Source organism: Syngnathoides biaculeatus, chromosome 10 (genome assembly GCF_019802595.1).
Source record: "Syngnathoides biaculeatus isolate LvHL_M chromosome 10, ASM1980259v1, whole genome shotgun sequence".
Lineage (NCBI taxonomy): Eukaryota > Metazoa > Chordata > Actinopteri > Syngnathiformes > Syngnathidae > Syngnathoides > Syngnathoides biaculeatus.
Window position 1 is genome coordinate 9,332,503 of NC_084649.1, and position 15,497 is coordinate 9,347,999.

General features: G+C 40.8%; 1 protein-coding gene across 3 annotated transcripts in view; it reads right to left on the bottom strand.

The window, feature by feature from the left end:
* The window catches only part of tacc1 (transforming, acidic coiled-coil containing protein 1), a 35,769-nt gene that overhangs the window by 1,770 nt on the left and 18,502 nt on the right, over positions 1 to 15,497 (bottom strand). Inside the window, exons 1-12 of one of the 3 annotated variants that reach the window (XM_061833179.1) lie at positions 14,405 to 14,854; positions 12,596 to 12,702; positions 7,321 to 8,653; positions 6,517 to 6,580; positions 4,417 to 4,594; positions 3,614 to 3,672; positions 3,145 to 3,258; positions 2,297 to 2,373; positions 2,176 to 2,219; positions 1,886 to 2,049; positions 1,689 to 1,795; positions 500 to 620 (exon numbers count right to left, since the gene is read on the bottom strand). In XM_061833179.1, the coding sequence (XP_061689163.1) occupies positions 500 to 620; positions 1,689 to 1,795; positions 1,886 to 2,049; positions 2,176 to 2,219; positions 2,297 to 2,373; positions 3,145 to 3,258; positions 3,614 to 3,672; positions 4,417 to 4,594; positions 6,517 to 6,580; positions 7,321 to 8,653; positions 12,596 to 12,702; positions 14,405 to 14,535 (2,499 nt within the window). In that variant the 5' untranslated portion in view covers positions 14,536 to 14,854. Of the gene's footprint in view, positions 1 to 499; positions 621 to 1,688; positions 1,796 to 1,885; positions 2,050 to 2,175; positions 2,220 to 2,296; positions 2,374 to 3,144; positions 3,259 to 3,613; positions 3,673 to 4,416; positions 4,595 to 6,516; positions 6,581 to 7,320; positions 8,654 to 12,595; positions 12,703 to 14,404; positions 14,855 to 15,497 lie in introns of those variants that run through there. The other 2 variants (XM_061833181.1, XM_061833180.1) reach the window with 2 other exon arrangements.

The window sequence follows — 15,497 nt, forward strand, 5'->3', positions numbered from 1 at the left end:
CCCCCCCAAAAAATAAAATCCTGCAATTTTTGTAAATTATTGTAGCCAATAGTGCTGTAATAGAAAATTGTAATTAAAACAATAGTTGCAACTACTGATGATGATTTTAAGCAATGATAATTAAAAATCGTTCAGTGACCCTGCCAATATGGCAGAAGGGCTCCTCGGTTTACGACAGTTATTCCATTAGCTGCGACCCAAAATTGTACAGAACTCTGAGAGTCTGTTACTAACCTACCGTAACGCAGTAGGAAAGTCAAAATTAAAGTAAATCATTGAAAAGCCTTTCTTGATCACACACGTAAAACATTACAGATCATCGTGAAAGTGAGACCCCCTCCATTCTTATTGAGACATTCATGGAAACCAGTTCAAACCATTCAGAAAAGAAGTCTGCTGTCCCATTAAAAATTATTTTAAAAAGAAGTTCATGATTTTATCAAGAATTTTCCCCTGCTTCCCTCCCACACTTGAGTAGAAAACATTTTGGGTGGCGTACCTTCTGAAGGACGGCTCTTTCAAGCGAGTCCACCTTCATCTGTTCCTTCCTCAGGCTGGCGTTGAGCGCCACCCCCTCCGCGTTGGCCTTGGAACGCACCTGCGCTATCTCCTCGTTGGCCCTGTCGCAGCACGTACAAGAAGCACAATTGCAAAACAATACCGCTATGTTAAATGGATGTCATATTTTTAACAGGTAATTCGCAATTTCATTATCTGGCATTTTTAATCCAAGCAGCCAAACCAACGGAAAGCTAAAAAAAAACTAAAACAGATTTTTTTTTTTTTTAAATGATTTTGCCGATACGTCAACAAGCAGCATAGATATTGTGTTAGAAATTAAAATTATTAACCAAATCAATAAATATCAGATTTAAAATGTAGATGTATTTTTTTATTATTTATAAAAAAAAAATCAACTGACCAAATATTTCAGGAAATGAACCAATTCACTTATGTTTTAATTCACCATATTTAGGGGGAAATGGAATAAATTGTAAATACAGCACTCGCTGAGTCTAGTACTAGCACTACAGTGCGCGACATAAATTTCACCTCATACCTCCCATATTTCACCAAACCAACTTTTCTTGGAATTTGGGAAATTATATTGGCTCTATGGTGTCTTAGCATGCAACTGAAATATGAATCAAAATCACCCACGCATTCCTGTGTTTGAGCTGTTTTTCTGCCAAGAAATCAAGTCTCAACATTATCTACGTCATTATATCAAGATCTCTATCTATCTATCTATCTATCTATCTATCTATCTATCTATCTATCTATCTATCTATCTATCTATCTATCTATCTATCTATCTATCTATCTATCTCTATCTATCTATCTATCTATCTATCCGTCTGTCCGTCTGTCCGTCTGTCTATCCAATCCATCCATCTATCTATCTGTAACTGTATCTGTCAGAGGAGACTTTTCCGGACACTCGTATGACTTTTTTTTTTTTTTTTAATGAAATTGACACTTTAAGTCCATGTTATTGAGTCACTGAATGGAGTTCTAAATAGTAAAACGTGAGGCCTATCAGATATGGTTCCCTTCCTTACAATTGCATCCCTGAAACACGTCAATAAAAGAGCGTAACTTGAGCATTGACATTAGAACTTTTTGGAATGGATTTGTTACATCTTACATCACAAATAGCAGACGATAATATTCAACATAAATCTCACCTGTCCAGTTTCTCCTCGGCATGCACTTTGAGAGTTTGGTAACGCTGCTCCTCCTGCTTGATGCGTGCCAGGTAGTCCTGTGCACACTTCTTCAGGACCTCCTCATTCTGGGGACACATGCAGAGGTGATGTGGTGACCTAGCCCTAACACAAAGGCGAACTAGTCGACACATCATGAGATTTGAAGCACTACTGACCTTCTTGAAGCCCTCCAGGACCCCCTTCATATTTTCATACCTCCTGAAGAGGTCAGCGAAGGAGCGCTCCACCGAATTGAGGTCGGCCAGAGCCTGGTCCCTCTCCATCGTCAGCATTCTAACTGACTTACTACAGGATAGTGTCTTCTGCTCCTGCTCATCCTCTATAACAAAGATGATGTTATTGAATATGTAGGTGAGTTGACGACAACGGTGACATCATAGAGAGGCGAGGCACTCTGACTGAATAAGGAATATAAAAATCTAACTGCCAGGTGGAAGTGACTCACCAATCATCTGGGAAACCGTCTTTTCATACTCAGCAACAATTTTCCTGTCAACACAAGAACACAGCGTAAGCAGTGTAAGTCATTTTTCAGTTGGTGGGGGCCGGGGGTGTGCGCTTCATACCTCATCTCTAAAACTTCAGCTCTGCTTTCCTCATACTTTGTCCTCCACTCATTCACCTCAATCTCTTTTGAGATTATCTGATGGCAACAAAGGACAGAGATAAGAGATAAAACCAGTGTTTCCCAAATTCCATTGAGCCAGGGCATATATTTTACATAAGCAAAATCTCACTATAAAACCTACAAACATAAATGCCTCAAAAAGTGCACAGAGAACTGTGCAAATGTAGGTTTACTGTTTTATTGTGAAAAAAGGTCAATTTCTGTAGTCAAGCAGCCTTTGACACTAAGGTCTTAATTAGTATCAATTTCTCAGCATGCTTCATTTACAAATGTACATGTCATCAAAAGTCTTTGTGTGTGCATGTGTGTGTTGATATATTTTTTTGATTTTATTTTTGGCAACACCATAAAACAACTCCATTGGAACAAGTTCCGGTAATTGTGGTCGCAAAATAAATACGATATGAAAGAAATGAACAAAGATGGGAGAGTTTAGTACACTTCTTACAACTGCGTGCTGAATTTTGCACAACTCTCCAGACTGAAATAATGATGACCTCATCTCAGTTTACAAATGGACTTGCTCAATGTGAAAGCTTTTTAGTTGAACACAAAGGGAGTACTGTGTTATATAAATGGAAACAGATCGATGTACAAGTTATTTACTTTTCCAGGCTGTCAAAGATACCATGCTGTATAGCAATGTATAGCTGTACATTATTTGAACTAAATAATCATTTTCCAACCAATAAAGTTAATTTTATTATAGTGTGAGAGATCATCAAGGATGTTGGGAATCACCGCATTCAATGTTGCGTGACTGTGTGTCAAATGAGGTTGAGGTACCTCCTCTCTGATGAGTGTCAGCACTGCAGCCTTGTCAATCTCAGTCAGGGAAATTTTGTCTTGGGACAGGACTGCTCCATCTGTATCACCGCTGAACATTGTTAGATTCTCACACTGTAAAACATTTGGAAAACAAACGTTAAGTACACTTGCACACCCAGTCAATGTCATGTCAAAGAGAAAGCACAAATACTATTATTGTTCATGTTACAGCTCAATGCCTCAAGACTCTTTGTGAAACATTTGCAGGATAAAGGTGTTCAAATTTGCATTGATTGTAATATTCAAATATTTTCAAGGCTTCAGCATGCAAGCTTGTTTACCTTAGACAAACACTAGAAGGCTAAAAGTGAGTTGTTGATAGCAGCAGAGAAAAGATGTGAAATACTGCTACACAAAGGAAACATCTTATTGTGGTCTTCCTATTTGAGACAACCATGAAGGGAAAATATGAATATGATTCACTTACTGTGTCTTCGTTTGCAACACATTTGTCCTTCTCATCTTCATGATCCACCACCTTAGGAGCTGTGAATGGAAACACAAAATATTTAAACAGTAAAACCCTACAATTGATAACTTGACAACTTCCATCCTTTTTCCATATATATCGCTTCTCCTCACTAGGGTTGGGGCCTTGCTTGGTACAACCTGAACTGGTCGTCTGCATATTGCGCGGCGGCACAAACGAAGAGACCTATGGGTAATATTTGAGTTTTCAATTAACCCACCATGCATGTTTTTGCCTGGACGCCTCCCTGGTGAAGTATTCCAAACATGTCTCACCAGAAACAGACCACGGGGATGATCCAAGACACGCTGGAGAGACGATGTCTCTCGGCTGGCTTCGGAAAGCCTCGGGATCCCTCCGGAAGAGCTAGAAGAAGTGGCTGGGAAAAGGGAAGTCTGGGTATCCCTGCTCAAGCCACTTCCCCCATGACCCAACCCGGAAAAGCGGTAGAAAATGGATGGATGCGTGTTTTTGGGATACTAAAGGAAAGCGGAGTACCCAAGAACAACTCGCGCAGGCACAGAGAGAACATGCAAACTCCACCCAGGCGAGCTACAACTTCGAGAATTTTGTACCCGCGCTAGCACCTTGCAGCAAAAGCATGTACCAGATGCCTACTAGTTTAGCAGTGTCACTTTTCACATGACTCAGGGAATACCTCACGTGCTATTTTTGTGAGAAAACTGCAGGGAAATGAAGGTACTGGAACTGATTAGAAGTTTTCCTGACTAAAATTAAAGAAAGCCTGAAACATACAGTACCATCTGTGACAGGCATGTCATCGATGGGCTCTTTAGTGCATTCAGACTCTTCTTTCTGCTGGTGCTCATCTTGGGTAGTCTGACCCATGATTCCAGTCGACGCCAGCTTCTCCTCATCAGTGGCGTGGTGGACACGCTGCGAGATCTCTGGGGTGTGAACCACAACTTCATCTTCCTCCTGGCACAAGGGAAACCATTGTGACAATTGAAATGAGTTCATATTACCAAATGGAATACTATCAATTCATCCACTTTCACAAGAGCTTTGTTTTCATTAGGGTGGTAGGTAAACCAGAGCCTATCCGAGTGGACCTTGAGAGAGAGGCAGGACACAATACGGTCTGGTCGTCAGCCAATCGCAAAGAATGTGTAGACCACCATTTGTTGGAACTATGGCCTACTTACAGTCTTCAATGCGTGTTTTTAGAACGCTAGGAAGCCAAAGTATCCAGATAACTTATGCTAGCACGAGGGAGAACATGCACACACAAGGAGGCTGGAGTCAAAATTCGCACACTCGATGTCAGAATTGGGAGGAGGGCTGTCACTATTGATCGTTTTTAGAATTGATTATTCTCTCAATCAGTCTATCGATTAATATAATTATTGGTAACATTTTATTTATTTTTACTGTTTATCAATCAATTATAAAGCAATTTCACAATAGAGGGGTGGCACAGTGAAGTAACTGGTTTGGGCATAGGCCTCAAAGTTCTTAGGACCCGGGTTCAATCCCAGGCCTGCCTGTGTGGAGTTTGCATGTTCTTTCTACGGGCACTCCGGTTTCCATCCACATCCCAAAAACATGCATTAATTGGACACACTAAATTGTCTCGTGGTGTGATTGGGAGCGCGACTGTTTGTCTCTATGTGCCCTGCGATTGGCTGGCAACCAGTTTGGGGTGTACCCCACCTCCTGCCCGATGACAGCTGGGATAGGCTCCAGCACTCCCATGACCCTTGTGAGGATACGTGGCTGAGAAAATGGATGGATTGATGGATGGATGGATGGATAACAATAAAGAGTGAGGTACTCACCAACATTTTGGAAAATCAGGTATTTCTTGGGCATTGATTAATGCAAAGCGATTCTAGTTTGATATATGCTTCTATGTACTTCTGAGGCTGCTTCAGTTTCAACAGCATATAATGAACATCTTGTTATATGGGTGCAAATAATTATTTTCGTAACAGGCCTACCATATTTTAAACTGACAATTTTTTAAATACACATTGTAATTGAGTTGCTGGTTTAGTACATAATGTCAGTAAACAGCAAAAAATGTTCAGCATTGTTTTGCAAAGGAAAATCTGATTTCTGGAAATGTCTTACAGTATTCTGATTAAACACAAAACAATCTACTTTTATGAAGGAAATCAGAATATTTATTTTTTGAGAGGCTGAAATCAGGCAGTTTGGACACAGTCAAACAATGGCTCTATACGATTAATTGAGTTGCAAAAAATTGTCGACTAATTTGATAATCGATTAGTTGTCGGGTAATTGAATAATCGTGACACCCCTAATTGTGAGTCAGACATGCCAACCACTAGATTGCTGTGCTGCCCCTAAATACATTTTGATCCAAAAAAAGAAACATGACTCAGAAACGTAGACAAAGCACATAAACAGTTACATCAACATTGTGACTGTACTATACGATGTATATGGCTTCTATTGTCAGCTCATCTATGCGTATTGACCAAATGTAACATCCATCCATTTTCTGTACCGCTTATGATCACTGAGTCGCGGGTGTGCTCAAGTCTAACTCAGCTATCTTCGGGTGAACAGTTGAATACACACTGAACTGGAAGCCAGCCAACCACAGCCACATATAGTTGTACCTTTCTTAAAAGTTTGTTCATCGGGTGTACAGTGCAATCACAGTGCTTGGTATGATAGAGGTTTTGGTATTAACAAATTGGTATGTGTATTGCTAATAACAATAATAAACGTCACCATGTCTAAGGCTAAAGACCATGAGAGTGTATGGACTGTTTGTGTCTTTAGAGGTCAGGCAGCTGCTGAATAATGAACATTTTTATTCTTGTAATATTGAGCTGAAACCCACGTACACGCTCATATGATCAAATTACCTGCTTGCATGTGTCCTGCATTTGGAACTGGCTCTCCTCATGTTTCTCAACTTTACAGGGATTCCTAAGAGACAAAAAACAGTAAACATACAATCAATGTCATGAACAATTCGATGATCAAAGTCGTGATAGCAGAGACATAAATTTACCTCTAACAATAAGATGCTTCTTTTATGGTTACTGACTGACAGCACTGCTCATGATGAGAGTTAAAGAGGCCGCAAGCATGCATAAAAGAAAGTGGGCATGAATAGCGATAGTACTTACAAAAGAAAACAGAGAAAGTTGGCTTGTTCAGATGTCCTGAGGCTGACAGAAGTAGATGAAAAGTAGAGATTTAGTGGTTGCGCAACAGAAGACACACAGAAGGATGAAGGATAGTCATTTTAATCAGGGAAAAAGGAAACAAAAGGATGCGTGAGTAACTGAAGGTGTTTATCTTGGTTTGGTGAATAACAACCAAAATATGCTGCATGCAAAAGGTCACATCTTCCTAACTACCACAGCCACAAACACTTTCTACAGCCTAAATATAAACTGGTTTCACTGGAACCACACCAATGAGCACTATGCAGCGCTAAGTGTTTGGCATGCGTTCAGAGCATTGTTTGCGATGCACTCTGATTACTCGGCCATGTCAACAACAATAAATTTAGCCTGAAAGGGAAAGCTCGGTAGGGGGAAACTTTAGGTTCATATTTAACAAAACGTTGTCTTACTGTGACTGTTGGACTCTGCACATTTACAGATGAAGATTACAACCACAGTGATGGAAACTGGTTCTTTCTTTAACAACACACTTACTTGGCTGTCCTCTCTTTGCTTTTCTTGGGAATCTGCCGGACTTTCTTCTCTCCCACTGGTTGTGCTGCTTTGTGTTCGCTTCTGTCTTTTGTTTTTTTCTCAGACTGAGTGGAATCACTCGACAAATCGTCATTATTCAAAGTGTTGGAGGGCTTGAAAGGGTCCACAGAATCATTAAACTTGTCTGGGTCAAAACTGTAGGAGCCTTTGGGGAGCACTGGTGAACTACTCAATGTGCTGTTGCTCCCAAATGGATTGAAGTTGGGGTCATCCCATTGACTGGGATCAAAGTTATATGTGCCTTTCCTAGGAATAGGAACGTCATCCAGGTTAAGCGGCAAAGTGGAGTCTGAAACTTGTACTTTTGTCTCTGGTGCATTGTCAAAAACTGATTCTGACACTGCAGGTTCTGGTGCTGGTTCGCAGGAAGTCTCTGAAACCTTGGGCTTTTTTTGCTTCTTGAGTTTGCTGGTTGTTTTTTTACATCCTAATTTCTTTGGAGGTGGTTTGCTGAGTGTCCCGTCGTCCAGACCAAATTCCAGCAACACAGGTTTGACATCTGATGTTGATTCTTCTATTGGTGCGGCTGCACCGTCCTCAAACAGAGCGCTACCAAGTGGCTCAGGCCTGGGGAAAGTTACTGAACCACATGGTGGTGGAGAGTCCTGGAGTTTGGATCCACCACTCGTGAAAGGGTTAAAACTGTCATCTATCTGGTCTGGGTCAAATTTGTAGGAGGCTTTGGGAACAGGAAGTTCTTGTTCCTCATTTGATTGTGTATCCTCCCTTGGTGTTTCGTTTATTGACAAGGATGGAGGTTTAGATTTACGTGCTATATTTTTCGAGCTGGACTCTGATTCTTTGGTGATGCTACTGTATTGTGGATCTGTATCAATAAGACGTTTCTCTGGTTGCTTGAGAGCTTCACTGCTTTGGACTGAGTTTGTTGCAGCAGCAGGAAAAGAAGTAGGAGCAAGAGCTAAATCTGGTTCATTAACCAAGATGGGAATTCTGTCTTTGAGTGGGTCTAGTGACAGAACTCTGCAATTCACCATTTCAGGAACCAACGTGTCTTCCCTGGGGGGTTCTGAACATGGAAGTGTGCATTTGACCGTTTCAGAAATTGATGTCAGAGGGAATGAATCAGGAACAGGTTCATAGTATATTGGCTTTGACAGGCATGTGTTTTCTTGTGGTTCTAGGTGTGTGCTCTTCATTTCCAAAGGGTCTTGCATGAGGACCGTTGGCTCATCGTGGCACATGTTGTCAAAGAGCATATTGTTGTGGTCCCCAATTGGAGCTGTAACAATCAGGTTCTCATCCTGATCTGCATCTGAAAAAGAACAAACAAATATATTCAATACACAGTTACATAACCAGCTACTGCATATGCTCCTTTCTCCAATCATATCCAAACCTCAGATCTACATGATATCTGACTGGACTCTGAGACTAAGTTACAACTATTGCATCTGCGGCTGTTGCTATAGTAATGAATGTCTTTCTATGAGATCAGGGCTGTGACATATTAACCATTTACATCAGATGATGATGATGATTTACTAAAAAAAAACATAGATTAAGTGTTTCACAGAGCAACAGAGGGCGAGAGAGAGAGCTAGATAGATAGAGAGAGAGACTGCATTGATGAAGTCTTTGAGTCCAGAGAGGCACATCAACATTGTGAGTGTGCGTGTCATGGTGCCCGTGTGTAATATTATGTTGCTAGGAGACCACAGATGCAGCTGGGTTTCTGTCTAATTCTGTTCACGAGCTTACCAGAATATTTTTGCAGTTTTCATTGAAAAACGTCATGATGAGGCCCCGTAGCTCAGTGGTGAGAGCACTGGTTTGGTACACCAGGGGTTGTGGGTTCATATCCCACTGGGGCCTCCACTCCCTGAGAAGGGTTGCGTCAGGAAGGGCATCCAGCGTAAAAATTGTGCCAAACATATATGTGCGCTGTGACGACCCCGAAAGGGACAAGCCGAAAGAAAATCTTATTGGGAAAATGTCATGATCAGTCACAGGCACACCGGTGTGACGATCTGAGCGGTCTTGGTGCTGAAAAGTCTTCTTGACACGCACACTCAAATTTGTTGATATGCCTCTCTGGAGTCAAAGACTTCATCAATGCAGTCTCTCTCACACCGCCACGATGCTATTAAATCAAATCCAACATTTCAGCCTTTCTAATTTTAACTACTGAATAATGATATTTCAGAAAGGTATTCATTGTCATAAAACATTAAAAATGCTTCTCATAATGATACACAGAGGTTCTAAACTGCTGCTAACTACAACCACATTAGGAAATGTAATTTAAACATTTACTAGCACTTGAACAGTGCCAATCAAACCTGAATATTTTTGAATGCTTCTTTTTTGTGATAATTTACTTTTTTTTATTATTACTGTTACAAAGATGTTTAAAGAAAATTACACCAGCTGGAATGAGTATTAAACACATCACCCTTTCTGTCACTAAATACACTTCAAAAGGTGCCCTTGATGTGAAACTCTCACCAGATGTTGGGAACACTCAAGTAATCCATACATACAAAGAAAGTAGAACAAATAAGGTCAGAAATGAAATTGTGTATAAAAATAAGAAATGACACAGGGTAAAAGTATTTAATGAATGGGATGTAGAAAAAGGTATGGAAAGCCAAGAAAATACCTAAACTCTATCAATAATCAAGCAGCAATCCAGTGCCTTGTATAATAAATATCAGATTGTTCAGTCATAACCGATGGCCTACAAAAATGTCTCATGGTCAAGGTGTGAGTCAAGACACATCTCAAGATGGGTAAGAACAGAGAGCTGTCTCAAGACTATTGCAAAGTCATTGTTTTAAAAGATAAAGATGGCATTCGTTACAGGCACACATCTAAGCTTCTGAATGTTCCAGTGAGCACGTTTGGGACCACTTTATGCAAGTGGAAAGCCAATAATACCACCATAGAGTTGCCTCAACTAGATGATCCTTGCAAGATTTTTGACAGAGGAGTGCAAGGAATAATCAGAAGAATTGTCCAAGAGCTGATGACCAGCTGCCAGTTAAATACTGGGAGAATATAGTCTGGTCGGATGAAAAACTAAATTGAAATGTTTAAATGCCATAATCCACACCACGTTTGGATGAGAAATCTCACTGAACATCAACATAAAAATACCACACCCACAGTGAAGTTTGAAGGTTGGAATATAATGGTGTGGGGCTGTGTTTCTGGTAAACTTCCCATTTTTGAAGGAAGGATGAATGGACAAATGTACTCGGAGATTCTTAAAAATCTGCTCCCATCTACGAGGTTGATGAGAATAAAATGAGGGTGGACATGTCAGCAGGATAATTATTCAAAACATATTGCCAAGGAAAGTCAATCGGTTTCATAGAAGAAAAGAAACCTGCTACAATGACCTAGGCAACCTCCTGACTTGAATCTCATCAGAAATCCATGGAAACAACTGAAACTCAAGGTCCTTAAAAGAAGCTAATGGAACTTCTGATATTTGAACACTGTTTGTGTGGAGGAGTGGGCCAAAATCACACCAAAGCAATGGATGCGACTAGTTTCTCCATACAGATAGATTCAAGATGCCTATCTTGAAGCTGAAGGCTTTTGTACCAAGTATTAAATCAATACCAGTTGCTGTGGTCAATACTTTTTCCCGGTGTCATTTCACACTATTACACAACTTAATTTCTGATTTTATTTGTTCTACTTTCTTTCAACGGTTGGATGACTTGGGTTGTTTTCTGGTGAAAGTTCCACGTCAAAAGATCCGTTGGAAAAATGGTGATGTGATAATACTTAGTCGGCTGCTGTAGATATTGAATATTAAAGAAATAAAAGCATGTTTTTGATCTTTGTGAAAGGGCCCATATTTTACCAACTTTTTGTAGTATTTGGGATGTAATACAGGCTCCATGTTGCGTGAAATACGAATTAAAACTTCTGACTTCTAGATGTTTTTCTGGCAAGAGGATTGACATCAGGTCATTTGAATTCCTCCAGTTTATCTACGTCACTAGAAAAAATGCCTAAATTTCCGCTCCCGAGCAACCGCTGTCAACATAGCACACGTGTGTTTTCACAACTGGGTATTCGACACAGGAGGTGACCTATCAGAGGAAAGGAGGCGGTCTTAGCCAAATATAGACAAACCGGATACACTCGTATGACAAAACCAAGGTGTTTTTTTTTTTTAAATGAAATTGATATTTTTATAATCAGTCCATATTAGAGAATCACTTTATGGACGTCTGAATATCGAAAATATGGGACCATTAAAATCCACATATGGTGAATTTTAGTATTGTACTCTATGAAAACAAAATAAACAGTTCTCCTGGTTGGACCTAGAGTGATGCAGTCATGAAAACTTTGCGTGGCCATGGACAAATACAGTCACCAGCAAGCTTAAAGACGTATTCAGAAGTTTTAGCTTCTGTCAACTAAGAATACAAACACACGCGCTTGATTCAGGAGTGGAGGAGGGTGTTGACTCATGAGGAAATTCTCTCCAAACATTGACTCTGAGCTTTGCAATGTACTCTTATGAAAAAAAAAAAACGTGGCCAAAGTTGTTTGACTGGATTCCTCTTGACTGGCATGCACTGTAAAAAAACAGTATAATTTCAAAGCACTTCATACATCTGCTTGAAAGCAAACTGTCACGGTAGCCCCCCATCACCTCATCCTGACCCCCGTCAGTGACCAACACAAAACAGGATGGACTAAAGCTTTTGTTGAACCTGTTGAATTCCAGAGCAAAGGCTGTTCCCACACTCTGCCCCAGACTTGCTCGCCTCTTGGCGTTTCAGAGTAAAATGACAGCACTTCTAACACCCCCCCCCTCTAAATATCCATTCACACTGTGAAAAAAAAACCTCTCCCAACAAAAACCAAGCAGTTATTTCAAAGGGTAATTTGGGATTCAAAAAAAAGGCAAGTAAAAGGTAAATCCTAAATGAGAGCTGGAATGCAAGAAAGCAGGTACATACCTGACCCGGCCTGGCTGTATGTGGATCCTATTACATGGAACGTGATCCACTATGTAAGTCCACATTTGTAACACTACAGGGGAGCCGATTCAAGTCCTTGTGTGCTAAAAATAATGACACTGTATGATGTTGAACATTTCCAATAACTGGGTTTCCATAGAGAACTCAGAGGGGGGACGTGCTTTGATACTTCTATGGGTATGCCAACCTACGACTGACTCCTTTCGAGCACTCTTACTTTGCCTTCCGTCTGTTTGTTCTCTCACCTGTTTTGTTGTCAGCATTGTCACTCTCCAGCTCTCCTGGGACTATCGGTGGACTGTGGACAGGAGTTGCTGCCTCCGGAGTGTCAAAATGACCGTCCGAATCAGAGCTGGTGTAGCCAAAGGGGGAAATAGAAATTAAAAAGTACTTTAGAATAAAATCTAATAAAAAAAACGACAGAATTGTCATGACGGAGAGAATCACACAGAAAGCTGAAATGAAACAACAAAAAAATTATGAACACTTCCAGTTTTTGTTTTTTCTCTACCCAATTACTTCAAGTCAGGCCCAATCAGTAAGCCTTGCTACCATCTTCCCCTGTCTAACACACGCTTAAAAATATTGTAATAGACGTACTCTCCTTTTGTTCCTGTGTGAAAAACATCCTAACTCAGAGACCAATATCCACTACCCTAAAAGTAGAAATAAATTACTCACGACATGTGCAATGCTGTCGCTGCTGCTTCTTGGCAAACACAACAAACTTTTGGTGGTCCCTTTTGACTGGTTAACACTTCTTTGAACACTCAACGTAATTTACAGGGCAGAGTTGTTCAAAAGTTAAATTCTGCATGTTGAAAAGGGAGTTATGTTCTGCACTAGTTGATGTTCATCCACACTACTGTAATGTTGCCCTTGTGGCTATTTAATGGACTCCCAGGAAACAAATAGTCACCTTTTCCAGAGCCCAAAACCATACCGGTTGATACTGTGTCTCCCAGTTGTAAAAGCTGGTATTTATTACTTGAAACTTGAAAATACAGTTTTTCTGAGAGTAAAATAGTCGCAATGTGGAACAACTGACTTTACAATTAGTACACTGTTTGGGTTGTAATATTGTCAGTGCCTCTGTGGCTTGAAATATAGATGCAGTGTCCTGAGTTGTGAACACATCTAGATGTAAATACCATGAAGTAAAAGCTGGAGTTCTGAGCTTGTGTCTCTTTTGATCTGAAACCCAAATGTCTTCTGTATACAACAAAGTAATGGTATTGACCTTGCGGTTCCATTATTTTTGGAGGGGACTGGAGGTGTCGAGAGTGGCTTTTTCTGGACAATCATATGACAAAAGCAAGGTCTTATTGAAATGAAATTGTCACTTTTATATGAAGTTCATGTCAGAGTCAACCTATGGAGGTCTAAAAATCCTAAATATTGGACCATGATTACCCTTCAACGGTTTACAGGAGACAGGAAGCATAAAAGTAGCGCAGACAGAAAGAGGAAATGGGGTGACCAGCTGTCTTCCTGTCACTCACCTCATTTGAGAGTGTGCCTTAATTTCCAAAACACAAGCGTTTTAGTAGACAGACTTTACACTGTCAAATGGGCCTTATCAATTTGATACATTTGATATGATCGCCGTCACACTGTAGGAGCTTCTGATGTCACTCAATTGTAATAACTGGTACACACAAGGATGTCGTTTCTCTTCCCACGTTAGACACCTTCTTGACACAACATAATGTAAAATATAGAAATAGACAAGACGAGCAAGGCCACAATGCCCAAAGCGTGTGCCATGTTTGTGTGTGAAGCAATTTCATCATTTAGCTACCTCTTGACTACACTCCTTGCTTCTGTCGCACAAATGAGGGCTGTAAAACATTTTGTTCAGACCACAGCCATGCCGCAAACGTGTCAGCAAAACACGACAGTCACACACGTGTCCTCACTGCAAGAAACGTGAGGATGCTTTCATCTGCTTTTGTCTTGCAGAGGAATTTGTCATTTTTCTGATTTCCCTTACGGTTAGCACATGCTCACGCACACGCAAAACACCCATCACAAGTGTCAAAAAGAACACTTGCCTGCAGCCTTGAGATCTCTCATCATCATCCTCATCCTCATCATGTTCCCTCTCCTCGCTCCCCTCCTCCTCTGCTCCTCGCACAGCCGTCCATGTCCACTTGGCCCATGAAACAGGTGACAACCAAGACATCTCTGCCTTCCCCCAGTGGCGCTGTCGACTGAATGCTCGCTCTCGATTTGCTCACTTGGCAGAGATCCCTTTTGCTTTTTCTTCCTCTTTAAATTTCCCCCACGTGTCCTCACATCATCTTATGAGGATTCTTTCCTCCCAGGTGCTCTCATTTGTGGAAGGAACCATTTCTGTTTACTAGTTGATAGCTCTCTTCTTCACATGTTCACCTCCTCTCTATATATCTTTGGTTGTCTAATCAGCTGGTTCACTAACTGCTCTACCTCTCCCACTAACACCCTCCAGCTTCCACAGCAGGCTGCTCCATTGACACCAAACCTGGGCGGGGGAGACTGAGTGGTTGTGGTGCAAAAATGGATGGAGGTTTTCTTTACTGAGCTCCATGTGTTGCCCTGTGGTTGGAGAATGGTACAACCCATCAGCTTGCCGTTTCTCTTTAGAAGCAGAAGGAGGAGGAGGGAGTCTGAAAACAAACAGTGAGCAAGGAGGAGGAGGAGGAGGAGCTGCAAGCAGGGGCTCCTCGCATAGAAAGAGAACAAGGTTAGGAATGTGGGGCTGCACTTAAAAACTGTTTTTGCACCTTCTAAGCAGTTTAACAGTTAACTGGTTTTGCTGTCATGTGACACACCGGTGAAAACTGTTTTAGCACCACCTCAATAAATCCACTTGGCTGGATTCAATTACTTTTCAACGATACTTTTTACAATATTACTTTTTTTTACAAGCAGCCATCCTCTTCATTGTAGAATACAGATTGGGATATGTCTTTGTCCTTATCAGCCTGAAAATTACAAATATATTCAAGAGTCTTATTCAAGACAGAGGACATTAGAAGATCAGGGGTGTCTAGAAGCTCTAAGGAATCAAGTTGGTCATCTTCTTTTTCTAAATTAGCTAGTTATTTGACATTGCAATTTGTTCCCTCTGTTCTGAGTCCCAACGTCCTCATTTTCCCACCTAAA